This window comes from Misgurnus anguillicaudatus, chromosome 8 (assembly GCF_027580225.2).
Source record: "Misgurnus anguillicaudatus chromosome 8, ASM2758022v2, whole genome shotgun sequence".
NCBI lineage: Eukaryota > Metazoa > Chordata > Actinopteri > Cypriniformes > Cobitidae > Misgurnus > Misgurnus anguillicaudatus.
Window position 1 is genome coordinate 19,491,798 of NC_073344.2, and position 27,531 is coordinate 19,519,328.

At 37.6% G+C, this 27,531-nt stretch overlaps 1 protein-coding gene and 1 long non-coding RNA gene across 3 annotated transcripts; one reads left to right on the forward strand and one right to left on the reverse strand.

The window, feature by feature from the left end:
• Positions 1-1,837: 1,837 nt before the first annotated feature.
• LOC129450703 (uncharacterized) lies at positions 1,838-9,439 on the reverse strand. Its single transcript, XR_012370764.1, has 3 exons — positions 9,308-9,439; positions 6,034-6,188; positions 1,838-1,936 (listed from the first exon to the last, which is right to left on the reverse strand). It is a non-coding gene; the product is annotated as an uncharacterized lncRNA (long non-coding RNA).
• sun2 (Sad1 and UNC84 domain containing 2) lies at positions 8,786-26,287 on the forward strand. Of its 2 annotated transcripts, none has more exons than XM_073870430.1 (18): positions 8,786-8,915; positions 12,885-13,008; positions 13,115-13,242; positions 13,614-13,697; positions 18,452-18,511; positions 18,612-18,705; positions 19,132-19,193; positions 19,276-19,397; positions 19,951-20,028; positions 20,122-20,175; positions 20,345-20,388; positions 21,327-21,444; positions 21,525-21,743; positions 22,816-22,900; positions 24,661-24,776; positions 24,857-25,018; positions 25,886-25,981; positions 26,070-26,287. In XM_073870430.1, exons 2-18 carry the CDS (start codon positions 12,887-12,889, stop codon positions 26,181-26,183), a joined length of 1,758 nt encoding a protein of 585 aa, XP_073726531.1. In that variant the 5' UTR covers positions 8,786-8,915; positions 12,885-12,886; the 3' UTR covers positions 26,184-26,287. The 2 variants fall into 2 exon arrangements, with proteins under 2 accessions (XP_073726531.1, XP_073726530.1); XM_073870429.1 differs by lacking the exon at positions 8,786-8,915 and adding an exon at positions 9,398-9,606.
• The last annotated feature ends 1,244 nt before the right edge of the window (positions 26,288-27,531 follow it).

Below are 27,531 nucleotides of genomic sequence, written 5' to 3' on the forward strand. Positions count from 1 at the left end.
GGTTTTAAACAATCGGATCATGTGGGACCGATGTACACATTAAAATTACGTAAATTGAAAGGATTTTTTTTTTCAGTGTATGTTGGTTAGTAGACACGCCCCTTACTGCTGATTGGCTACAAGTGTGTTTTGGTAATTGGCCCGACTTCCTTTTCCAAAGTGTTTTTCAGATATCGTGCATTCCACCTTTAAGTGCTTTGGTCAGAAAAGATAGTCCTAAAAAATTCTCAAATCACGCTGGTGTGTGGACTCATGTCTACCTTTTGTCAGATCAAATCTATTCTTTCAGTAAATCAAAAGGTGGGCTTGCCAAATACTAAAAAATTGCGAAAGGTAAACTTTTCAAATCCAAAATGTACTCAAATTGTTATTCTGCTAATATAATTTACAATAAAAATTGATTAACACAACATAGAACCACAGATGCTTTCAGACTTTCACTGCAGATCCACTAAATCCTGTATAATATACTTATTCCCTAAAGATATTTATTTAGTGTAGCACGCTGAGAAGATATCAGTCAGTGTTGGAATGATACAGCACAGAGGGAGACACAGCAGGGGTACCAGCATCATCAAGTATAGTCAAACCAAAGCCTGACACCTTGGTTTAGTCTGACTGATGGCCCATCTGCAAATTTATCCATTGAAAAGCCCAATAGACCCCTTCACGGTTCACGTCACAGGCGGTTCCCACTGCGCATGTCGGGGTCAGAAAAGCCATTACAGCAGATTGAGTGTCGTATTATTCGGTATCGTCAAAAATGCCTACTTACGTCGTGGGCTGTGAAAATCGCACCAGGTCTTCCGTTAAGTTTTCGCGATTCATGCAGAATCTCAAAAACAAAAAAATACAACATCTGCAGCTGCAAGCAATTAACGTGCAGACTGGAACAATACAAATATCAAAGAGGCTTGTGTTTGTAGTGCTCACTTCATTTGAGGTAAGTCGTCATTTTTCAGACCTGTTATATTAAATTATAAAGCCTGGATGGTATGAACAGTTTGACCCCATGCTGCGCGCACACCCGATAGTCATTCAATGTTTACAAACCTTGAAGGGGTCTATAGCAAAGCAAGAGAGAAAGGAATATACGTGCATGGGTAAATGCAAACATTATAACCAACCACTTCAACATAGAGCATTGCTATTGGGTAATAATTAATGCTTTCTGAATGGTTTAAAGTGTATTTTAATGTTTTCTGAGTGGTTGCTTACACAAGAGGGGCTTGATGTTTCAGAAAGCACAACCAGTGATTGTGTGTTTTCTGTATAGATAGAAGAAACTCAGTGACCGAGAATGCACTGCGAGGACATAAAAGCGTACTTGGAAGCCAATGGAAAGCTCTAGTAGATGTAATGACCCTTAAAGCATGGTCATATCAAAGAGCAATAACTAAAAGGCATCCACTGCAGTCTTTGCGACCTAAATCTAGACAAGGCCAGCGTGTTAGGGGAGCTGAGAGTGAAAAAGACTCATGATGATGTCAATGTGAGTCACACTATTAGGATGCATGCAGTTTTTGTTTCTTTGCACTGACCAAGGGTTATGATGTTGTAAATTGTATTTGTAGTACATAAAAAGTAATTTTGCAACATGAGTGAATCACCATTTCGAAATATTTGTAGTACATTACTACTCATTATTGTTTATTATATTCGTTACGGAGCTTACAGCAGATACACGCACTGAATGGCAGATGCTATCAAGGCTGTATCTAACTGTATACAAAAAATTCAACCAAAAAAAAACCAGAGCTATGTTTTACTTTGGGTTAAGTACATATTAATAAAAAATAAGAAAATATTTAAACCAGTGGAACATTGAAACGCAGGTTGAATTTCTCACATCCAAAAAAACTAAAAAATAATGTATTCCCCACTTTCCTCACACCGCTGTTAATGCCACAATCCACCTCCCAAGCACGTGGATCACCTGAAAATATAATACGATTAATACAATTTCTACAAGCGGCTCTTTAAAAATTTAAAGTTTATCAAGACAGAACCAGCATGCATTGTTATGACAAAACAATTATTGGCAACTATGCAGGTGTAGAGATACCATTGTATTAAAAAGTGCTTCAAAAAACATTATCTATAGATACGTTTTCAATAAATGAAATGTAAAATGAAACGTAGATTAAAATAAAAGATTAAAATGTATATTATTTTTCAAAGAAATGTGAAATGCATATAAAAAATGCAAAAATATTTACCCAGCCTGGCAAATATTTATTAATTTTTGATTTTACACTGACAGATGCTTTAATAATTTAAAGGCGGGGTGCATGATCTCTGAAAGCCAATGTTGACATTTGAAATCACCTTAATAAACACGCCCCTACCCCAATAGAATCTGGACCTTCTTTTGATGCCCCAAACATACGCAACTCAGGCAACAATGTCAGTTAGTAGACACGACCCCCGAATCCCTTTTCCAAAGTGTTTATTTTTTAGTCATGCACCCAGTCTTTAAACTGTCCATATGTTTCTAAACCTCAATGCATGAGTGTTTCCACAATCATTACTACATATTTGGGTCATATTTGACTCTATTTTTTTATTTTTGATAAGACAGATTGGGACATATTAAGATGGTGGAGGTGTATTTTAAAACAATGAATGAAGGGGAAGGTAGTGAATGATGCCCCGGGTAACTAAAGACCAAAGGTATGCATTTAAGGGTTAAACATAACTCAAACCATTGCTGCATGTTGATTACTGTAAATACACTGCTGTAAGTTTACTTAAAAGTAAAGAGCAAAATAATATTAGATAACTTTTACTGTCACTGTTACAAATTTTGTTATAGTTATAACATCATGTAACAGAGGACAGAAATTAATGTATCCCTATTCTGCTTTTATTGGATTAGGTTTTATATTAGGACATTTAAGTTTTTACAAACAAATGCATCTTGAGACAAAACAATGGGACTGATTTATGTTAAAATATCACTACAAGGTGTTTTGAAATTAAGGCAGCTCAAACATGCATTTTAGTCTGGGACTAGAATAAGCTTTTTTCCGGGAAACCTTCCTAGAAGACAATTTCATATATTGCCGCTCTGTATCAAAATATTTGGATACATATAATACAGGTATTATTCTGAAGTGGTGGAGTACAAATTGAAGATAGCTTCATTCTACCAGGACCGAAAAGTCCTGTATTGTTCAAGAGTTCAGTAATCTTAGTGCACTTTGGGTCTAGCATGTTTGGGAAGGGGTGAGGGGGTTTAATATGCAGCATTTCCATACTACAACCTCTCCCGGGGACCGCCAGGTTTGCAGTGTTGATGAATAATTAATCGTTCTCTTCTATCTTTCATTTTCCCTTCATACTTGTTTATTTCTGTTTTGCATTCGGCATCACTTGAATTATTTTTACACACACTCTCCCGTGAGCACTTTCCACTTTCTGTCAATCAAAAAGGCTTCTGCGTAATGTAAGTCGAATTTGCAATTGTGCAGAACCGGCTACGGCAGCTATATTGCAGCATTTGTTTCACAGGAAGTAAACAATCCATAAACACGTCTCGGTTTCAAGGATAAAATATTTCTCTTTGGTTGGAAGTGATAATGGATTTGCGTATCTCTTGTCATGTGCACAAACATTTTTCTTGTCAAATGGTGCACATGAGCCCAAGATATATAACAAGCAAACAAACAAAAGGCGTGAATGGATCTTTTCTTTGTAAATCAGCCAATTCATCTGCACAAACAAAATAAACTGGAATTTTGGGGTCCCTTTGGATTTGATGAAACTCATCAACATATATCAAACATTAACAACACATTTTGTGCAATATTTCACATTAAAATGCGGGGGAAATGTAATAGTTTAAAAATATCATAAACAAAACATCTTAAATGCAATGAGCGTTGCATTTAACAGCAAAAAATCAGCAGTATTTATCCTCTTCATCCCCACAGCTGTTAAGACTAATCCATATTCATAATTACAAGATAGTGTTTTCTGCATCTTATTAAGAACCTTAGAGGTGGTATCAACCTTTGAAAATATTGCCATTCACATACAATTGAATAGCTGTTGCATCAGGACCGGCTTTCCAAATAATGAATAAATCCCCCAGCTGATTGAGCTGGAACGCAACATATCCAGCCATTCAGATTCAGTCTGGGTCTGATGTCTATTGATACTGAGAGCCGCATTGAGATCTAAGACCTTGTGTGAGATTTGTTTCATGTTCGTGTGTGTGTGAGCGACAAGAAAGTGCAAGTGAGGTTGATTAGGGTTGACTTTGACTTTGAAAAGCATTCAGTGAACTAGGTCCTATACACCCAGACACACGTGCGGTTTCCTTGGCAACAGCAAAATGGCACTGAAGATCAAATTTTGGGAAGTCACTTTTACTTGCATTCATCACCTGCTTTTCATCTTAGATGACCTTTAAGCCGACTGTCACCTGCGTGAGTCATGAAATGCTCATGTTTGAGTTATAATAGAGTTGGACTTAATTTGTAGGTTTGTGAGTGATGTCAGCTCTTTGTGACCTTGAGCAAAGCATGGGTCTGATAAAACAGTGTAATCCATTGAGCGGATGAGGAATAAATGAATACTGCAGTCTCTCCTAATGAATCATTAAATTAACATTTTGTGGCTTTTAACATCAAATATGTTAGGCCATCTAGCAGACTAGCTAGTTTACTGTTACAGTTGACAAAATAACAGATGTCGTTCATTTCCAAGAAAATTGACTAAAAGCATGGATGGCACTCAAGGGTTATACACCTTTTTAATTCAATAAAATGCTGTAGATAAAGAATGTCCCATCCTATATACAAATACATTTATCATGTATATATACTGTATACAAATGGTCAAAAATGGTTCCTATAGCTGTCACTGGGGCAGAGGTAACTTTTAAAATATCTTAATATTTACCATTTAAGTACAGATATTAATATGGATTTGATTCATTTGAGGTACTAATATACACTTTTTAGGTGCAAATGTGTACTTTATAAAAGAGTGCCGCCCCAATGACAGTTAGGGACCATTTTTCTTACAATGCATGGTAATGAAGTTCAAACTTGGGTGATTCTCACGAAACCATTGAAACACCACGGCACTAATGATTTTAGCTTTAAAATCTGTGATATAGTAACATTGAAAAGCATCAGAATTAACACAATACTGTGTTCTACCTTGCACAATGTGTGATTTCAACATTATAATTTATAATTGTAAATTTTATCTCATTTTCTGCTGAAATTCTCATTACCGCAATGTGTCCGGCTGTGTTTGAACATGCGTTATGTTGTAATTTAATCAAATTAACACAAAAATATTAATAAAATAAATGGATGTTTTGCTAGACTACTTTAGATGACAGAAAAAATATTTACTGAATATTCATGTATAATAATAATGAAGAAAAATTAGGAAAATGATGTGTCCATGCCTGATGTTCTCATCCTCCGCAACACTTTTTGAGAACAGTTTAAGCACACATACAGAATTTTAATAAAGTTTGATTTTGAGTGACCAAGCACATGGACCAGTTACTTCAAGATGGCTACCAGGTAAGATCATTTTTTTACAGTTAATTTGAAATATTGACTTGTCAGAATGCTTACACGACATTTTGATTATCATTACCGCAACAGATGCTTATTAAATGTTAATTTAATTAATAGAAGCATAATACTTTGATTTTAAATGCATGTGCAGAATCTCCAAATTATGTTCTTTCAGGTTTGTCATGTCATTTTGAAAATATGTCAGTGTTGATGTTTTCTGACTGTTGCGGTAATGAGATTTTTTAGAACTAATTTTTTTAATTATGTTACAAAAAGTGGTAAATGATAAGTATTTACTCAAGACTTTGTTTTTCAATGTTTGGTGGGAAAAAAAAGTAAATTTAAGCAATTTTTACATTTTCATGCTTGACATTTTTAAAACCAAGTTTTCGTGAGAATCACCCGGTTAGTGTATCAGAAAGTGAGCTTTTTGTTTATAATGTTTCCTTCAAGATAGGCTCAGTATGAGCTCCATTTTCATTAGTACCTCTGGGAAATGAGTGTGACATTTCCAACATCATTCCAATCCTCACAGACACCATTTGCTCTTATAGCTTTTTGTTAACCTCTAGTCATTGACTTGAGAAGGATACAAATTGCGTTGTCTGTGTTGTCAGAAGATCACGAAACACATTAACCTGTCTGGATGTAGAAAAAAAAGATAAATGAAAACACTTTGAAAAAGCCTTTTTTAAAGGCAAAGTAAAATAGACTTATGTGTTCTTTATTTTTCAAGACCAGGGGCCTCATTTTTAAATGTGCATAGGATCCTTACTAAAAGTCTACGTTCACCCAAAAGCCAAGAATGTTAAAGGGGTGGTTCAATGGTATTTCAAGCATTCTGACTTATTAACACAGTTATATAGTTGCTTCCTCATGCTAAACTTAGGCAAAATGTCAAAAAAGCAGTTGGGCGTGTTACAGAGTATTTCTGTGCCGAATGGACTTCGCCAGGGTTTGTACAAGTTTCGGAAAGTTTTTTTCGATTACAGGTCCAACTGACGTTTCAGGGGTTTTCTATACGTATCACTTCTTTATATGGGCACTTCCGCCGGAAAACCCCGCCCACCCGTCAATCAGCGGGAGACGCAAGAATTTACAAACATTCACATCACGCGACAGCTTTGTTTAATTTCAAAACTCAACAATGGCACGAAAGAAGAAGTGTGTTTTTGGATGTAAGGAGAAGAAATACAGCCTTATGAAAACAATGGATATAGTTTATTATCCGGGGTAGCAGCGGATTTTTGCATTTGTGTTTGATGCGCTGGATTTTCCCAGCCGGGTCATGAGTTGCATGCGGTAAGTAAGACTTCTGTCTTATGTTGGAAATAGGCGCGTGCACATTATATAAATGACACGAACATGTAGTGAATAAGTTATAAGTGTTGTATAGTGTTGCATGACTCGTACTCGCTCGTCCCGCGGTAGTAACTCCTTCTTAATTTTTTTCGTACGTTATCGGAAAGATTCGATAAAGCTAATCTTTCTTTTATAAATCTGATTAAACTAAAGACTCTTCAGAGATATAAAGGATGTCATACTACTCTATAGGTACTCCAGATTAACATCAGAAATGCAGAAACAGCGTGTGATACGTAAGCTTTAAGACTTATAAAACAAAGTAAAGTTCCCTTTATAAATCCCAGATCACCTGCATATGTGCGTACATGAATCATCCTCAGATCCCTGCAAGCCCATTCTCCCATTAAGTTTGTTTTTTTACAGATCACAACCTTTGCAAACTGCCGTAAGCACGTTTCCAGCCCCGTTTTGTGCATATACGCACGGTTTATAATGAGCAGGTGTGTGCATTATGGTTTACTTGAAAGGTTTAAAGCAGGGGTCCCCAAACTTTTACATTTAAAAAAACAAATAAGCAAAAATGACTCTGTTTTTGCATAAATAATGCTGTTGTAAAAAAATAAATCATTTTGCCAATCATTTCTAAATTTTCTTTTGTCTGTGTGCCACTGCCTCGACTTCTCCATTTTTGGCCAATAGTACCCGAGTTCATTGAGTTTCATGATGCATGCTATACACATTAATGTACATAAAAAATCACTTTAAAGGAACAGTTTGTAAGAAATGTATATCAATGAATCATAAAATGGCCCTGATATGTCACTAGACATTAAGAAACCATTTTCAATTCAAATACTTATATCACTCACGACAGTGGTCCGGACAGAATATTGTTATTTAAAAAGTGTAGTTGCAGCCCTCAACTGATGTTTATGTTGTCATGTTGTGTATAGACTGTTTCATCGGATGCACGTGCGCTTGACGTGATACACGTCTGGATCCGAACTTTACTTCCGGTTTCATTTTTGTAATGGTCTGACTAGTTGCTAAACTGATATCTTTAACAAATGCCTCGTTATTGGCCACCAGTTGTGTGATTGCAGTTTTAGCCACAAGTTTTGTGATTGCAATACCAGTTTTGGCCACAATCCTACATACTGTTCCTTTGAATTCCTTGCATTTAATTTTTGTAATGTACAAATAAAACAAAAAGTGTTACATTTTAGAAAATGTTTAATTAGAAATATGAACATCTGCGTCAATGACGTGTATCTTTTTGCCTAGTTTGGGCACCTCTGGTTTAAAGGAAATTTTATGTTAATGTTATCAATTAAATAAAATAGCAATAAAGGGAATGTAATAAAAACTCGGGATGGAAAATTATATTTAACAGGTGGATAAGAACTTAAAGTACTGAAGTAGCAAACAAATAGCTACCTGCATCCCACTTACTATGCCTTAAAAATATTTGCTGGTTTTTTTTCGAGGGGGGGAGTATAGACTTTTGGGTGCATTGAAAGAGATACAGTGCACATACTAAATAATTTCGACGTTTTAGTAATAATAGTATGCGAATTGGAATGCAGCCAGGGAAGGTTTTCAAATAAAGGATATGTAAAAGCTTATTTAAGTCTATGAAAGTCTTAAAAAAGCTCAATGGCGCCATCTTCTGTAATAATGAAATAACTATATCCTTCAAAAGAATCATGTAAAACTAATGGGGATACAGAAAATATATATTTAATAAAAAATAATCCTACGCTTGTCAAATACTGTATGGTTTGTTTTATATTTTTAAAAAGTGTTTAATTTTAAAATAGTTTTGTATACATGCTTACTTATATTAAATATATCTAAACTGATTTTATTTATTGATTTATTGAACTATATGAATATTATACACCAAATGTTTCCTCGTGTTTCATGATGTAGGTCTTTTGTTTGTTTGTTTATGTACCAAACTGAGCGATGTTTAAAGTAATGATGTTTATTATTTACTTACGAATTTTTGTACAAGACCTTTGTAGTCGCAGCATCAACGTAACGTCAACTGCTTGAGAATAGGTAAATTTGACATAATTTTACATTTTGTTAATGTATACCACAGTCTTATGTACTGAATACTGTTGAATATTTTTATATCTACCATGGTACTGAACTAAACGTCTTTTTAGTGAAACATTTAGGAACGAGTCTTGACTCGGGCCGTTTCTCAATCCGAAAGCTACAGCCTCCGGAGGTCGCATATGCCGGCTGCATACGTCAATTATAAGCATATCACAACACATTACGATTAACTAAGTATAAAAGTCAACTTTATAATTGTTAATATTCTGAAATAAGACAGTCTTGATGACGTATGCAGCCTGGAAATGCGACCTTTGGCGGTTGCAGCCTTCGGATTGAGAACAGCCCGATCTTTAAGGTAACTATGCATGTCCACAAGATGGCGTTACCTCAACTTTTCTAAAAACAACCCGAACCGACGACGAGAGGTGGAGCTGTGACAACTGTCAAGAGAGAGAGAGACCCTTCCTGATAACACGAGCGCTTCCGTCCTGAAGCATCTCATCTCAACTCTTGTCAAGTCCGTTATAAATCACACAATTCGCGTTACTCGCGCCGTCGTGTAGTGGAACTCGCGCGTGCTCAACGAATCTCTCGCTATCCCGTTATCGTTGACCTGTTTCGGAAGAGCGCTTCTCCGCAGACACTTTTGACAGGCTGAATGTTTTCCTGGAGACCCACCGAGAAGGTAAGATGATCACAGGCGGGTGTGAAAGCTTGTAATGTGACCACAGTTTAAAAACGTCGTCTCGCGTGTTTATGGGACGAGTCATCATCACACAGGCTTGAAATGATGCTAAGCGCTGCACCGTAGGAAAATGTCTTTTTGTGTGCATATATGTCTAATTATAACTTTAGATAAAAGTTATATGGACGGGTTTGTAGTACAGGAAGTACATTCAAAATAGATGGAGAAGCAAAAAAAAAAACCCATTCTGCCCTGACATGCTGCTTGCGGTTAAAACTGGCGCATTTTATGAGGTTCTGCGCAGACAGTTATCCTATGACATCACAATACCGCGAGAGCGAATTTATAGCTGTGCTCTCGCGATAATAAATGTCATACGCCAATCGATATGCGCAGCGTCGTTTATTATAACACAGTTTATAACTTCTGCTGTTAACTTTTGCTCAGTACTAACTTATTTTACACGCAAACTGGGTTGTTTTTCAGTATTATTTCTCTGCAGTGTTTAATCAGTATACTTTAATTATGACAGGTAATATACATGTTAAAGTTGACATATCATAAAAATCTGACTTTTTCAATGTTTAAGTGCTAAAATTGGGTCCCCAGTGCTTCTATCAACCTAGAAAATGTGAAAAAGACCAACCCAGTTACTTAGTTTTGGTAAACCATTCTCTGCAAGCATGTGGAAAAATTAGGTCATTGAAATTTGGCTCCCCTCGTGATGTCACAAAGGGATAATACCTTAATCTGCACTATCCAACCATGACACTTATTTGCATTTTAAAGGACACACCCAAAAACGGCACTTTTTGCTCACACCTACAAAGTGGCAATTTTAAAATAATGAAATAAATTATCTATATGGTATTTTGAACTAAAACGTCACATACGTATTCTGGGGACACCAAAGATTTCAAACACTCAAATTAATAGCCAGATATATTTTTTGTTACTCAAAACACCTGTTCACCCAAGAAGAGATATTAATACTTATCAGATTTGCGACTGGATTGTGACATGTGCTGCACATTGCTCTTAAAACGCTCAGTTTAGTGTTTTCTTCTCTAGTATTGGTTAAAGACTAGTTTGTAAGATGTTTAATACTGCTTAAGAGTATTAGCTGTATCAGGATTAGGGATTTGTAGGGAAACAGAATGTACTCTTTCATTACCGTATCATGAATACTGTATTGTGTCACGGTCTATTTGAACAAAAGGGAGTATAGAGCATTGTGTAACCAGCTGAATCATAGAGAAAGTGGATAAAGTCGATTGTTCTGGTTTGGGCATTTGCTCCACGTGTCCTGTCTGCTCTCTTTCAGGTAATCTTCAGCTAAAAGCTTTGTCACCGTGCTCGGGATGAGCCTGCAGTTTCAGATTAAGAATTAGACAAAGATCAATTTCAGACTGCGTTTTTTGTTGTTGTTTTCGGTTAACGTTTGGTTTATTTGTTAGCAAGTTAATATAATAATAAAGAGGAAACTTATATTCAGAGGCGGACACTACTTAAGTATTTTTACTTTCTACATAAAAGTAACTTTTCATGTTTTCGTATTTTAAAGGTGTTTTTCTTTGGAAAACATACATTTCAAAGCATATTATAATTTTTACTCCACTACATTTCATAATTTCAAGTTTTTAGTTTATATTTAATATTTAAGTACATTAAATATCCAGCCTCAGGTTCGCTCTCTCTGAAGGTTCAGCGCTCAGGTGCAGAGCTCCCATCGAGGACAGCAAGTTTGTTTACCATTAATCATTAAGACCTGAATGCGCAGGTGAAGTAGTGAAATGTAATTAGGTATTAAATCAATTTTAATATGCAATATAAAAGGAATACACAGACTCTATGCTTTGGAATGTAGTAAACATTTTTTAGTAAAGTAAAATAATTTTTTTCCCAAGACAAACACTCTGATAAAGCACAGATGCTTGGAAAATTTACTCAAAGTACTCGGGTGGTGTCCGCCTCTGCTTATATTGCATCTCAGCAAGCAATTTTACATTGGAAAGACGTCTAATAGCGGTCCAAACACAGCCCAAAATAAGGCTGTCAGTGAAAATTTAACCGTTAGCTTAACCGTAGCCCAGAAATAAATAATGAATTAAACAAAATGCCTTGCTTAAAAAAAAGTTTATTTTGGCTAGAGCTGGGTTAGTCATAGCCGGACTATATCGGATCTATACTTAACCTAGATCCACAACGAATAAAAAAACAATCTGGAGAGCTACTGGGTGATTTTCACGAAAACTTGGTTTTAAAAATGTCAAGCATGAAAATGTAAAAATTGCTTAAATTTACTTTTTTTCCCACCAGACATTGAAAAACAAAGTCTGGAGTAAATGGGAACATTAATTTAAAAACTTTTACTTATCATTTAACACTTTTTGTAACATAATTAAAAAAATTAGACCTAAAAAATCTCATTACCGCAACAGTCAGAAAACATCAACACTGACATATTTTCAAAATGACATGACAAACCTGAAAGAACATAATTTGGAGATTCTCCACATGCATTTAAAATCAAAGTATTATGCTTCTATTAATTAAATTAACATTTAATAAGCATCTGTTGCGGTAATGATAATCAAAATGTCGTGTAAGCATTCTGACAAGACAATATTTCAAATTAACTGTAAAAAAATGATCTTACCTGGTAGCCATCTTGAAGTAACTGGTCCATGTGCTTGGTCACTCAAAATCAAACTTTATTAAAATTCTGTATGTGTGCTTAAACTGTTCTCAAAAAGTGTTGCGGAGGATGAGAACATCAGGCATGGACACATCATTTTCCTAATTTTTCTTCATTATTATTATACATGAATATTCAGTAAATCTTTTTTCTGTCATCTAAAGTAGTCTAGCAAAACATTCATTTATTTTTTTCTTAATATTTTTGTGTTAATTTGATTAAATTACAACATAACGCATGTTCAAACACAGCCGGACACATTGCGGTAATGAGAATTTCAGCAGAAAATTAGATAAAATTTACAATTATAAATTCTTATGTTGAAATCACACATTTTGCAAGGTAGAACACAGTATTGTGTTAATTCTGATGCTTTTTAATGTTACTATATTACACATTTTAAAGCTAAAATCATTAGTGCCGTGGTGTTTCAATGGTTTCGTGAGAATCACCCATGTTTAAGTGCTATATTTGGGTTGAGTGTTGTTGTTAGACATGGATGTAATTGTAAAGTAATCACAACAAACAGGTTTTTAAACACTATTTTCATGTTTTACACCTCTACAATGTGTTTATGCAGAGATGTCCAGGAGAAGCTCAAGGTTAGTGACCAAAGGGACGCCCACACCCGATGATGATGATGCCGCCAGCACCAGCTCCACTGGATCCATCAGCCATGTCTCTTACAAAGAGAGTCCTGTCAGGTGGGCTGCTCTGCATATGTGTCTGTTTGCTATATAGTGTATAATACTTATTTTACGTGGGTATTTACTGTTAACTTGTTACTCTGTCTCACATGCTTTCCTGCAGGATCTTTAAAAAAAGGAGCACTCGCAAGGGCACAGGCAGCGTGTCCCGTAACTCAAGCCGAGCCAGCAGCGTGAGTCAGATACAAAGCGGACAAGGCGTTGGCTTCACGGCCAATGACAGCGAGAACGGTCAGTACTGAGCACTTTATTGTCAGTAACGATAACAGCGTTACAACATGGAAAACAGTACTTTGTTTGATTACTCGTTACTGAAAAAGGCAACGTCGTTTATTTATAACGCTGTTATTCCCATCACTGCTAATGAGACTCTGCTTTGGTTCAATGGCCAACACACATGTATGTCCAAGCACCTTGTAAAAGTGAATTTTGCATAATGTGTTCCCTTTAAATTTATACACTCTTTTACAGTAACTGTGGGGGAAAAGTTGTTGAATTTTGCTGAATTAAATAATGTACAATGTCTTAGGACAGCCAAGAGTAATTGTATTTAAAGCTGAGAGCTTATATCACAGCTTGCCTCTATTAATTTCTGTTTTTAGGCAAGACGTTTGCTGTTCCTGGTTTCTCCTCTGGATATTCCTCAGCTGAGGAGCGTTATGACAAACCCTTCAACTCAAGCCCAAGTACGTGTACATTTCATTTATGAAATAACACATTGACTGGCAGTCTGAAATCACATACTGTGACAGTAGGTACTGAATTAGATTAAGTACCTACTCATCGACCGTTGAACAGTAGGTACTGCTGTATAGTAGGAATATGAATTGTATGAATGAATTCGGACACACTACATCTGTAGGGTTGCCAACCGTTCCGTATAATACGGAATCGTCCCGTATTTGACACATAAAATTCTTGTTCCGTATTGAACTGATACGGAACGCAGTTTGTTCCGTATTTTATGAAAATTAATTCAGTGCAAATACATGACAGACACATAGCTTATAATATGTCAGCCATGAACGAAGACCGCGTCATTTGTATAAGAAAACCCTGACGGTGCGGTCATTTCTCCCTCTGTTTGTCTATGATCAGCGTAGCGTTTTTAACATCTTCCAGCCCCATCAGGGAATGCCCTTTTAATTGGTCGTTTCAGTCATTGTGATGTCACGTATCATAGCAACGATGACGACAAGTGACAACAGCGGGAAATGTAAAAATGACTGCATCCGAGCAGCCGGCGAAAAAGAAACGAGCACAAAAATATACAATTGAATGGGAAAATATTTACCTGTGGCTGGAATGCGTGAGGGGCAATGAATACAAGGCCAATTGTACCATATGCCGTCGCGTTTTTTCTGTTTGTCACGGCGGAGTGTGTGATATTAAGCAGCACGCATGAGGAGATAATCACAAGAGGAGCGAGAGGCTGCGGGCACAGGATGGAGCAATGTCAATGTTCATTGTCCGTCAGTCGTCTCCAGAGGCTCATATGGTATGTAATTATGTGGATTTTTAAAACTCAAATATAGTTGATAAGAAAGTGATAGGCTAAACCTCTACTATCTCTCCAGTGCTCTCCCTCTTTCCTGTGTCCCGCTCCCCCTCGTCTCATAATGTGTCAATCATTTCTGATGGGTTTCTTATTAAATAATTATGGATTTAGATAGCTCAAGGTTTAAAAAGGGGTGGGGTCTTTGAAGAGGGCGTATTATAAACTTAACAAAACCATGGTTCATTGTCGGCAAAATGATCATGATAGCCTTTATATTTCACATCTATGTGGTTCAGTCTTGTATACTTATTAGGCATACTTTGCTATTCATTAAATATTTAGGCCTAAGAAGTTGTATGAAATATGTATCTAAATGTATTAATTAGTTCCCCCCCCCCGGCGTTCCTTATTTCCATTTCAGAAAGTTGGCAACCCTATACATCTGCCATGTAAATACATAAATTGACATATGTTGTCATAACAAGAAGTTAGTCGTTAACTGGAATGACGTTAAACAAGCTCAATTTAACCACAAGGGACAGCCGTTTAATATATGTATTTGCATTTGAATAGAGGCGCGTTACCACTTTCAGGCATTTTTTAATAAAACAATGCCTCTCCTTCTTCTTCGTTGGATAACTCCTCTATAGAGTTAGTATAGTAAAGTGTCCATCAAATAAACACCTCACCCACTGCTTTTTGGCTACAACATAGTATGGAAGTAGGCGGTTTCGGACACAGAGTCTATTTTTGCATTAAAAATAATGGGGAATACACGCCAAACGTGGATTTAACGATTTTGGCAAGTAGATTACACACAAAGTAAATGCAAAGAAGCGAACTCGCGCGGGGCGATACGAATGACGCAAATTGGGCGCCGCGAAATTGGGCGCCGCGATTGCCGCAAAAAGCATGCACTATTTGCCTTAAAAGCATCTTTGCGCAAGTTGAAAATATTCAACTCAAGTGAAAAATTTAAATCCCGCGAGTAATCTAGAGCAAGGAACGCGATGCTTCGCGTTTGGTGTGTATGAAGCATAATAGTTATGGAGCGTACACACCAAACGCGAATTCAACGATTTGCACAAGTAGATTACATACAAAGTCAATTCAAGACGCGAATAGATGTGAACTCGCTCGGGGCGATGCGAATGATGCGAATCGGGTGCCGCGATTGCCGCAAAAAACATACACTATTCGCGTCAAAAGCGTCTTTGCGCAAGTTGAAAATATTCAACTCAAGCAAAAGTTTGCATGACATGAAGTGAAATCGTAGCCTAGAAATCTAGACGCACTTTAGCGGCCGCAAAATATATTTGCTGCCAGGGTTTAGTCTAGGCACTCACAATACACTTAACAGCTCCAAAAACCAAAATTTGGTCAGGCCAATCACATCGTGTGTAGCGTCTGTGGGGCGGGCTTAACATGATGACGACAGAGCTGCCTGCGACGTTCCTACTTGAAAACAAAGAATGGCTGCTGCTGCTGGCGAACAGCTTTCTTTTGAAGCGGCTTTGGCCGCGACTCTGGAGGACTTAGACTTATGTTTTTCTTTGAGTGAAGAGCAAATAACCCTACTGAAGTCCTTTTTAAGCAAGAAAGGTGTGTTTGGAGTTTTGCCGACTGGTTACGGTAAAAGTTTGATATACCAATTAGCTCCACTGGTGGGGAAACGCATGGGACTCATACGTCACCTTCTTCGTTGCTCTGATTGGTCATAGCGCTATCCTATTGCGTACAGAGGCATTTTGAGGGACAACCTTATATCCCGCCCCTTGCATTGAGCCGTTTGTGTGAAGAGTTGCCAGACCTTACATCTTGATGTAGGTCTGGCTAACCAGGCTAGTGAAATCGCGCAAGATATCTAGAGCAAGGAACGCGATGCTTTGCGTTTGGTGTGTATGGAGCATAATAGTTATGGGTCGTACACACCAAACGCGAATTCAATGATTTGCACGAGTAGATTACATACAAAGTCAATGCAAGACACTAATAGATGTGAAGTCGCTCGGGGCGATGCGAATGATGCGAATCGGGTGCCGCGATTGCCGTAAAAAACATGCACTATTTGCCTCAAAATAGTCTTTGCGCAAGTTGAAAATATTAAACTCAAGCAAAAGTTTGCATGACATGAAGTGAAATCGCGCAAGATATCTAGAGCAAGGAACGCGATGCTTTGCGTTTGGTGTGTATGGAGCATAATAGTTATGGAGCGTACACACCAAACGCGAATTCAACGATTTGCACAAGTAGATTACATACAAAGTCAATTCAAGACGCGAATAGATGTGAAGTCGCTCGGGGCGATGCGAATGATGCGAATCGGGTGCCGCGATTGCCGCAAAAAACATACACTATTCGCGTCAAAAGCGTCTTTGCGCAAGTTGAAAATATTCAACTCAAGCAAAAGTTTGCATGACATGAAGTGAAATCGCGCAAGATATCTAGAGCAAGGAACGCGATGCTTTGCGTTTGGTGTGTATGGAGCATAATAGTTATGGGTCGTACACACCAAACGCGAATTCAGTGATTTGCACGAGTAGATTACATACAAAGTCAATGCAAGACACTAATAGATGTGAACTCGCGCGGGGCGATGCGAATGATGCGAATCGGGTGCCGCGATTGCCGCAAAAAACATGCACTATTCGCCTCAAAATAGTCTTTGCGCAATTTGAAAATATTAAACTCAAGCAAAAGTTTGCATGACATGAAGTGAAATCGCGCAAGATATCTAGAGCAAGGAACGCGATGCTTTGCGTTTGGTGTGTATGGAGCATAATAGTTATGGAGCGTACACACCAAACGCGAATTCAGTGATTTGCACAAGTAGATTACATACAAAGTCAATTCAAGACGCGAATAGATGTGAACTTGCGCGGGGCGATGCGAATGATGCGAATCGGGTGCCGCGATTGCCGTAAAAAACATGCACTATTCGCCTCAAAATAGTCTTTGCGCAAGTTGAAAATATTAAACTCAAGCAAAAGTTTGCATGACATGAAGTGAAATCGCGCAAGATATCTAGAGCAAGGAACGCGATGCTTTGCGTTTGGTGTGTATGGAGCATAATAGTTATGGGTCGTACACACCAAACGCGAATTCAGTGATTTGCACGAGTAGATTACATACAAAGTCAATGCAAGACACTAATAGATGTGAACTCGCGCGGGGCGATGCGCATGACGCGAATCGGGTGCCGCAAAAAACATGTACTATTTGCCTCAATAGCATCTTTGCGCAAGTTGAAAATATTCAACTCAAGCAAAAGTTTGCATGACACGATGATAAATCCCGCAAGATATCTAGAGCAAGGAACGCGATGCTTTGCGTTTGGTGTGTATAGAGCATAATAGTTATGAGGCGTACACACCAAAACGCGAATTCAACGATTTGCATGAGTAGATTATCTACAAAGTCAATGCAAGACACGAATAGATGTGAACTCGCGCGGGGCGATGCGCATGACGCGAATCGGGTGCCGCAAAAAAACATGCACTATTTGCCTCAAAAGCATCTTTGCGCAAGTTGAAAATATTCAACTCAAGCAAAAGTTTGCATGACACGAAGATAAATCCCGCAAGATATCTAGAGCAAGGAACACGATGTTTGCATTTGGTGTGTATGGATCAAAATAGTTATGGGGCGTACACACCAAATGCGAATTCAACGATTTGCACGAGTAGATTACCTATAAAGTCAATGCAAAACGCGAATAAATGTGAACTCGCGCGGGGGGGTGCGAATGACGCGAATCGAATGTCGCGATTGCAGCGAAAACGCATTATTTGCCTCAAACGCGTCTTTGAGCAAGTTGAAAGCAAAAAGTTCACATGACACAAAGTTAAATTCTGTAAGTAATCTAGAGCGAGGAAGGCGATGATTCACGTTTGATGTTTATGCAGCATTAAAGTTATAGCTCGTTTAACCCTTTTGTTCCAGAATCAGCCGAATCTGTCTCTGAACCAGAGTTTACCACTTGGGACATGCTTCGATCTCCAGGTATTAAACTCCTTACGTATTAACTCCACTAACATGAACAATGGCTGGTATTCTCCTGCAGTTTAATGGATGTGGTCACATGTTCACATGTGTGTTACAGCTCAAGCTCTGGTTATGCTCTACTGGTGGGTGGGCAGCACATGGTACTGCTTCACCTCTCGTGTGTCTATGATCAACGTCTTTCTGCTCAGCAGGTACAGCACTCGTGCTTCTATATTGTAAAAAAAATAACACAAATTCATGCGTTTGGTTATGCAATGTACTAATAGGCATTGTTGTACGCAAGCCCATGACCACTAGCTGACACACGATGTATGCACTCATGTGATGTAATTGTAACATTATATGACTTATTCAGTTCGCCGCCATGTTGATTTCAAATCGAGGCTGTGAGGGATGGACGTCCAGACAGAGCATGTGTATTGTTTTGTACTGACTGAGATGCTGGTCAGCCATCAAAACACAAAAATACATTCTTACAACATTAGAAAATGTTGACCAGCATCTCGGCACAAAACGATAGGTTTAAAGCGCACACTCACATCTCTCACAGCCTCGTTTTAGTGTCAACATGGCGGCAGGCTGAATAAGGCCTCATGTATTCTCTCTTTTTTTTATAGGTGCACTGCAGATATAAGAAAGGCTACTCTGCTCATCCTCCTCCTCATCTTCCTCCTATTTGGTACATAATTGAACCTTTACCGTTCTGTAGCTGCATGGGAATTGTGAGGCATTATTATAACATGTAATGTTTTGCCTTGTAGGAATATGGTACTGGTTCCCATTTGTCGCCTCTTCTCGCCCTCGTGAGGTTGTTTCAAGACCTCCACCTGTTAAACATTCAGACAGACCCGTGAGAGCAGAAGTTCATGTGAGCAGATCTCATGTGAGTCCTCCTGTTACATATACTTTATTCACTTTGATTCTGGTTCTTGAATTGATTGATAGTTTATTCCAGTGGCGGCTCGTGACTGCTCATCAGAGGGGCGCTAATTCAAAATGTGTGTTCGGAGTGTCGTGTGTTGCATCATGTGAACCATGTGCGTCACGTGTTTTGTCAAAATAAGTGCCTGTTGCACACGTGTCAAAACTGTTATGATAAAAGAAACGCTCACGTACTCAAAATACACGCAAGACACTCCCTTAACAGTAAACTCTGATTACGCATGAGATTATGCGAGTATTTGGCAAACGCGAGCGTCTCTTTTATCATAAACCCTTTAGATGCGTCTGCAGCAGGCACTTATTTTGACAAGACACGTGATGCACACTCTCGACGCGCAAAGACATATTTTGAAATTACGAACCACACACATGACGGGCTACATACATGTTGTGATGAACTTCGCATCAAGCGCCCTCAAAAAAAGAAGTCACCGGCCGCCATTGGTTTATTTATAATTGCATAAACTCATGACAACGCATTTTTTTATTTTTAGGATAATTTCCAACATGCCGATCTGTCTAAGCTGAAGGATGAGATCAACAGCTTATATGAAAGAGAAGCCAGCTTGATGGTGTGTCATTCAATGATATCCGTCATTTATGTATGTGTATTAACAGGACAAGTGCACTTAATAAAATATCTATTTCTTTCTTTCTTACTTTAGAGAGATATTGAACTGTTGAAGTTGGAGAGTGACAGACAGAAGGTCAGATCTGAGGTAGGTGTGATGTACCCACACGGTTTCTGTATATTTGCATACATTACCAATTTCTAGATTTCGCTTTTACAGTCACCCCTTCCGCCTTTCTGTCATGGCAACAAAGCACAAAACAGGAAATGATATAATTTACCTAATTGCAGTTTGTATTTGCTTGCTTGTCTCCTAGATGCAGCAAACCGATATGAGGCTCATAAAGGATCGAATGCAAAAGTTTGTGTTTTTTTTTTTTGTTATGCATAACTCACCCACATACTAAATAAAACCGTTGCAGAGTGTGTTTAAAGGATTAGTCCATTTTCTTAAAAAAAAAAAAAAATCTAGATAATTTACTCACCACTATGTCATCCAAAACGTTGATGTCTGTCCCCGCCCAGCCGAGAAGAAAATACTTTTTTGAGGAAAACATTCCAGGATTTTTCTTATTTTAATGGACTTCAATGGACCCCAACACCCAACAGTTTCAATGCAGTTTAAAATTGTAGTTTCAAAGGACTCCAAACAATCCCAAACGAGGCACAAGGGTCCCATCCAGCGAAACAACCGTCATTTTAATAAAAAATATGCACTTTTAAACAACAACTTCTCGCCCCAGCACGACCTCACGCAATACGTCATCATGTCAAGAGGTCACGGATGACGTATGCGAAACTACGTCCCAGTGTGGAGAAAGAGGACCGTTCCAACGTTGTTTAATGTCTTTGTGTCAGTTTATTGTTTAACATGGTTCGCAAATGTGCGTTTCATATATGTAACACGTGACCTTTCAGCGGAATTACGCAACTACGTAAGGTCGCGCTGGCGCACCACAGGACCGGAGACAGACAAAAGCCGTGGTCTAAAAGTGCATTTTTTTTCTTGTCAAAAATGACAATTGTTTCGCTAAATAAGATCCTTATGCCTCGTTTGAGATCGTTTAGAGACATTTGAAACTGCAATTTTAATATGCATTAAAACTGTTAAGTGTTGGGGTCCATTAAAGTCCATTAAAATGAGAAAAATCCTGAAATGCTCTCCCCAAAAAAACATAATTTCTTCTCGGCTGAACAGAGAGAGACATCGGCATTTTGGATGACATGGTGGTGAATAAATTATCTGGAATTTTTTAAAGAAAATTGACTATTCCTTTAATGTTCATTGTCCTCCCTCAGTGTCGAGACTGAGCATGTGCAGCAGAATTCAGACCTGAAGTCAAGTCTTGCAAAGCAGCAGTCGGCATTGGACGTCCTTGAACAAAGAGTTGACGCCCTAGAGGCTCACAAAGCCAATGTGAGAACATGCACAGTTTCACAGTGGTTTGACTACAAGACAAACTCTGCAATGAAGTAATGATGTCATTTCCTCTCTAGCTGAAGGCAGAGCTGTCGGAGTGGCTTGTGAAACACTTGAAGGATTCAAGCTCACCGAAATCCACCGTTGTCGTCCATTCTGAGCTGCAGGGGGTGCTAGAGGATCTGGAGAAAAAAATATTAGACAAACTAAGGCATGAAAAAGAGAGCGTGAGGGATGCGTGGAGAACTGTGGGAGAGACACTTCAACAGGAAGGAGCTGGAGCGGTCACAATACAGGTTTATAGACACTACAGAAACCTTTTTTTCTCCATTTAAAGACTATACAACATACAGTTCTGTTCAAAAGTCTTTAGCCACCATGCCAGAATTACATTTGTTGTTTTTGCATTGTTATAGTGATCATATATAATTGTTTCTCAGTTTCTTTAATATAATATATATTCAGAAAATACAGGAAATGTGTATATAGTATTAAAAACTGTATAAAAATGTAAACCGATGTGTCAGGTTTTTAGGGTAAACTCCCCTTCCACTTGAGCAATAGCAGGAAACTGCAGGATCTCTTAAAGGTGCAGTGTGTAAATTTTAGCGGTATCTAGTGGTGAGGTTGCGAATTGCAACCTATGGCTCAGTTCACTGCTAACCCCTTGTTTTTGAAACGCATAGAGAAGCTACGGTAGCCGCCACCAGACAAACATGTTATCTTCGGAGACAACTTAGTAAAAAAGTTTGTCCGTTAAGGGCTTCTGTAGAAACATGGTGGCACAAAATGGTGACTTCCATTGTAAGGGGACCCTCAGTATGTAGATAAAAACGTCTCATTCTAAGGTAATAAAAACATAATGGTTCTTTATGAAAAAGGTCTTTATACACCCCTGATAATATAGTTTTGTATATTATTTTGCAATTCTGTCAAGAGATCCTTCTAAAAATTACACACTGCACCTTTAAACCTAAATAAAATTAAATCCTAATTTAATAAAAAAGAAATTAGTCTTTTTACTTCATTCACACTCAAGATGTATTTAGTGCCAAAAGATTTCTAAAGAAGACATTTATTCCTGAAAATTTAATTTTGTACACATTTCCTGTATTTTCTGTTTGTATCTTAATAAAATAGATTGAAAAATAGATATAAATGGACATTAAAACTTCTAAAACAACAAGTCTGGTGGTGGTGGCCTACAGTAAGACTCTTGCACAGTACTGTTTATGTTCTGATATTATGAGACTTGGGGTTAGACAGGGTCACACATTATCACATCACTTCCTGTTGTAGTGCATACAGTACTTTATTCCACAGGGCAATGATCCTGAAGTTTGAATTGTTGTTTTTTATGTGTAACAGGATGTGAAAGAAATCGTCAGCAGGGCGATTAATCTGTACAGGGCCGATGGAATCGGAATGGCGGACTATGCTTTGGAATCATCTGGTAATAATTTTCCTAAAAATTAAGTTTTATTTAACACAATTCAGGTGGCGCGCTTCAGGTAATCAGCCAATCAGTGCAAGAGGAAGCCGTATATAAAGCCGTCTCTCACCTCTATCCCGAGACAAGTTTCACAGCATCCCTCCACCACCCCATCACCTCACTCTTAGCTGGTTACTTAGTTTTCCCAGTTAAGGAGGGAGGTTCGGGCCAAATTCCGAGCTTGGAGTCCTCCTCGGACAGCACACCAAAAATACGCATGAATTAAAGAGACCCTCCCCTTTTTTCAATAAAATATGCTAATTTTCCAGCTCCTCTCTAGTTAAATATTGGATTTTTATCGTTTTGGAATCCATTCAGCTGATCTCCGGGTCGGCGGTACCGCTTTTAGCATAGCTTAGCATAATCCATTGAATCTAATTAGACTGTTAGCATCGCGCAAAAAAAGAACCAAAGAGTTTTGATATTTTTTCCTGTTTGGAACTTGGCTCTTCTGTGGTTACATAGTGTACTAAGACCGACGTGGCTGCAGGAGGCGCAATGATATTGCACAGCGCCCGAAAATAGTTTTCAGCTATTGAAAGTGGGCACTATTTCGTGTGTAATATCAATGCTCCTCCTGCAGCCATGTTACAGCAGCAAAGTCTTTGATTATTACGCCAGAATGAGAGTATAGTCCTAGCTATATCGGCCTAGAAAATCGCAACTTTTAATTTTCCGTCTGTCTTGGTACACGATGTAACTACAGAAGAGTCAAGTTTTAAATAAGAAAAATATGGAAACTCTTTGGTAATTTTTAAGCGCGATGCTAATGGTCTAATCAGATTCAATGGATTATGCTAAGCTATGCTAAAAGTGGTACCGCCAGACCCCGAGATCAGCTGAATGGATTGGAAGAAACTTGATTATTACGCTGGAAAATGAACTTATTTTCAAAAGTAGAGTGTCCCTTTAATATACAAATTATTTTATTTTGATTTTCATGTACGTGTAAACTCGTAAAATAACTTTTTTTCAAGTTTATTGTTGACTTGTATATTACTGTATATATAGTGTCATATCTGTCATTTTAAGGGATAGTTCACCCAAAATTAAAATTTTGTCAACATTTACTCATCGTCATGTTTCTTTATTCTGTTGAACACAAAAGAAGATATTTTGATGAATAATGTTAAGCACGTAGTTGACGATACCCATGGACTTCCATAGTAGTTGTTTTTTCCTACTGTGGAAGTCAATGGGTATCATCAACTGCGTGCTTACCATCATGAGGATGAGACAAAATTTTCATTTTTGGATGAAATATCCCTTTATGTTGTCATGGCATGGTGCAGGGCTCCAGACTAACTTTTTTCACTAGGAGTACTGTGGCCTCCAACTGAAAATTTTAGGGGCACAACCAGAAAATTTAGGGGCACACACTGTAAATCAATATGCTTACCAAACATTCACATTTCTACTAATTTCCACTGTATTACTAATAAATACTTTAATGATAGATGCAGAAAGTACAATGTGCTGTTTCAAATTTAGTGTCACATCACAAAAAAGGTCAAATTTACTGGTCGCACATGTGCGACTGGATGTAAAATTCAGTGGCACACTCTCAAATTTTGGTGACAGTCTGGAGCCATGTGGTGAATAGTGTACATGCTTATTGGACTCTGCCATGTCTTTATCCCATAACCCCTCTCTTTCCCTTTTGTAATTTAGTCTTTTTTGTTTGTATATATGATGTAACAGTAAGTGTGTGTTTTAAACAGGTGCCAGCGTAATAAACACACGTTGCTCAGAGACATATAAGACCAGATCTGCATGTCTGAGTTTATTCGGCATACCCCTCTGGTATCAGTCGGAGAGCCCTCGCACGGTTATACAGGTAACTCACAACACCGCCAAGACTAGTCAACTTTAGTTTCACCAGATTTGAGTTTTTAAAACTTTGTGTTCATGTTTTAGCCAGAGCTGTCTCCCGGGAAATGTTGGGCGTTTAGAGGCTCGCAGGGTTTCCTGGTGATCTCGCTGTCCTACCCCATAAGGATCACTCACGTGTCACTCGAACACCTTCCCAAAGAGCTCTCGCCAACGGGAAGCATCGACAGCGCGCCGAAGGATTTCGCCGTTTATGTGAGTCCACAATCTGCACTGCATAAATGACTTCTTACTTAGTATTTTTGTCTTGTTTTCAGTAAAATATCTAAAAATTCTTAAATTAAGATGTATTTTCTTGATGAGCAAAATTACCTAAAAAAAAAATCTAGTTTTTAGACAAAAAATATAAAATTTAAGCGAATTTGTGCTTAAAACAAGCAAAAAAAATCTGCCAATGGAACAAGAAAAATTTTCTTGAATTAAGTGTTTATAAAAAAAGTAAACTTTTATTCCATTATCATATATATATATATTTTTTGCTTGTTTTAAGCACAAATTTACTTTAGTTTTTAGACAAAAATATAAACTTTGACTTATTTTCCGAGGTCATTTTGCTCATCAAGAAAATATATCTTAATTTAAGATTTGAAATTTGAAAAACAAGACAAAAGTCATTTTTTGCTGTGTGTATTTGTTCTTCTTTTGAACTACTGTATGTTACGGGCCATGGAATTTCTGGAATATCATGGAATTTTAAAAACTTATTTTCCAGACATTGAAAGTCAGGGAATTTTATATTTTTTGTCCAAGTTATGGAATATCAGGGATTTTGTTTTGCCACTTTAAATTTCAGTTTGCATTTATTAAAATGTAATCTGCCTGTTAAGTTTTGACGTAAGGAATGCTGTTTCCGGGTTCAAGCCTCCACTGATTTCAATTGAGACTACAATATTATTTGGATAAGCGAGGCGCTAGAGAGCACTATTCGTTTGAATGCAAAATACAATTTCACCACTAGATGGGGGAAAATCCTACTTATTGTTCATTTAATTAGGAAAAGTCAGGGAAGTTGACTTAGAGTGAAAACCCTAAAAGTCTAACGTGGAGTTGTCGCATGTTTATGGAATGTCTAATGAGAAAGAAGACGGAAAATTGCTCGCGACATTCACGTACGACCAGGACGGAGAGCCCATCCAGACTTTCAAGCTTCCTGTAAGTCATCCACACACAGGAAATCAAAAATCTAGTAGTGGTTTTGATTGGTAATAGCTTTAATCATTTTTCCTTCACTTTCCTGAAGGAAACATCGGACATGTACGGCATGGTGGAACTGAGAATTTTAAGCAACTGGGGCCACCTGGAATACACCTGCGTGTATCGATTCAGAGTCCACGGAGAGCCCCTGCTCGCATGAGAGCGGATCTCAAATCATTCTGGTTTACTCTATGCAAAAATAATATAATAAAAAAATGCACTGGATTCACAAAGAATTAATTAAACAGACAGCTTCCTAATGTACTACGACCAAAAACTGCTGTTTACATGCAAATGTGTACTATTATGGAAATGCTAACTTCTTCTTAAGCGATGTATCCGTTGACTGATTTGATTTCGAGACTGCATTTTTAGTTGGCACTGGTTTCGAATAATGACTGAAAATATGTTTTCGTTTGTTTTGAAGGACAGGCTTTTGAAGTATGTAACCATAATTTGATTTTGACTGCAAACTGTACATTTCTACAGTAAAGGCTGAATGGAGGAATAGGAGCTTACAAAACAAGTTTTATTTGTAGCTAGGTTTACCGCAAAGCAGTGTTTTTTCAAGCTTTTTATTAGTTTAATTTGCTTGTTTATTTTGAAAGTTCTCTAGTTAATTTTGTAATAGGTAATTGTGTAATACAAGCTATCATTGAACTTATACCTCCATGATCAAAGTAGTTCATTGTTTCGACATGCTGTTATTGTTTTATTGCACTCGAGAAGTTTGTATTGAAATATTGTTATTGTGTGCCCTGGTTGATGAGTACAGATAGTCAAGGGTACTTGAACTGTCATATAGTGTATATCTCCTCTGCAGGGCAGTGGGAGTAGAGACAAACTCAGGATTTGGGTTTTAAACCAAAGTGCTCTTTATCGTCTTAGATTGCATAATATAATCCTTATATTTTGTGTATATATGTGCTTGATGCTAAGAAAATTGTTGAGGGCTTGAATGCATAGATGACATATTTATCTAAATTTATTTTGGCATACTTTTACACATTTTATTCATTTATAGAGAACTTAAATTTGGCATAAAGTTTACATGACATGTTCTGTTACGTTATTTGATGTATTTTGTAAGAGAAAGGCTATTACCAGAATAAATTTGAGATGGTACCTAATACAGTGTGAATTATTTGTAAGCAATAATACGCAAGGTTGTGCTTTTATCCAAAGCGGCTTGCAGTGCATTACAAGGTATACCATTTCTATCAGTATGTGTGTTCCCTGGGTTTCGACCTATGACCTTTTGCGCTGCTAACACAATGCTCTACCACTGAGCTATACAGAAACACATCCTGAATTGTATCATGAATAAGTTTTGGCTGAAGGGCATTGGTATGAAGTGAAGTTGAGTTTAAGGGGCTATATGTAGTTTTTTTTTAACAAAATAAAATGAAAACTATAATACATTTGTAGTTATTTAAGAAACATGCTAAGTTTATATATCAGTTTGCAATGTTTTAGCCATATTATTATTTTTTTGAAATGCCCCTTCC

What these genes read in the sequence shown, in the direction of transcription:
- sun2 (XM_073870430.1), top strand. Translation starts at nt 12,887, where the DNA reads ATGTCCAGGAGAAGCTCAAGGTTAGTGACCAAAGGGACGCCCACACCC. An exon ending in TACAAAGAGAGTCCTGTCAG is followed by an intron (nt 13,009 to 13,114) that starts GTGGGCTGCTCT and finishes GCTTTCCTGCAG; the next exon opens with GATCTTTAAAAAAAGGAGCA. An exon ending in TAGAGGCTCACAAAGCCAAT is followed by an intron (nt 21,445 to 21,524) that starts GTGAGAACATGC and finishes TTTCCTCTCTAG; the next exon opens with CTGAAGGCAGAGCTGTCGGA.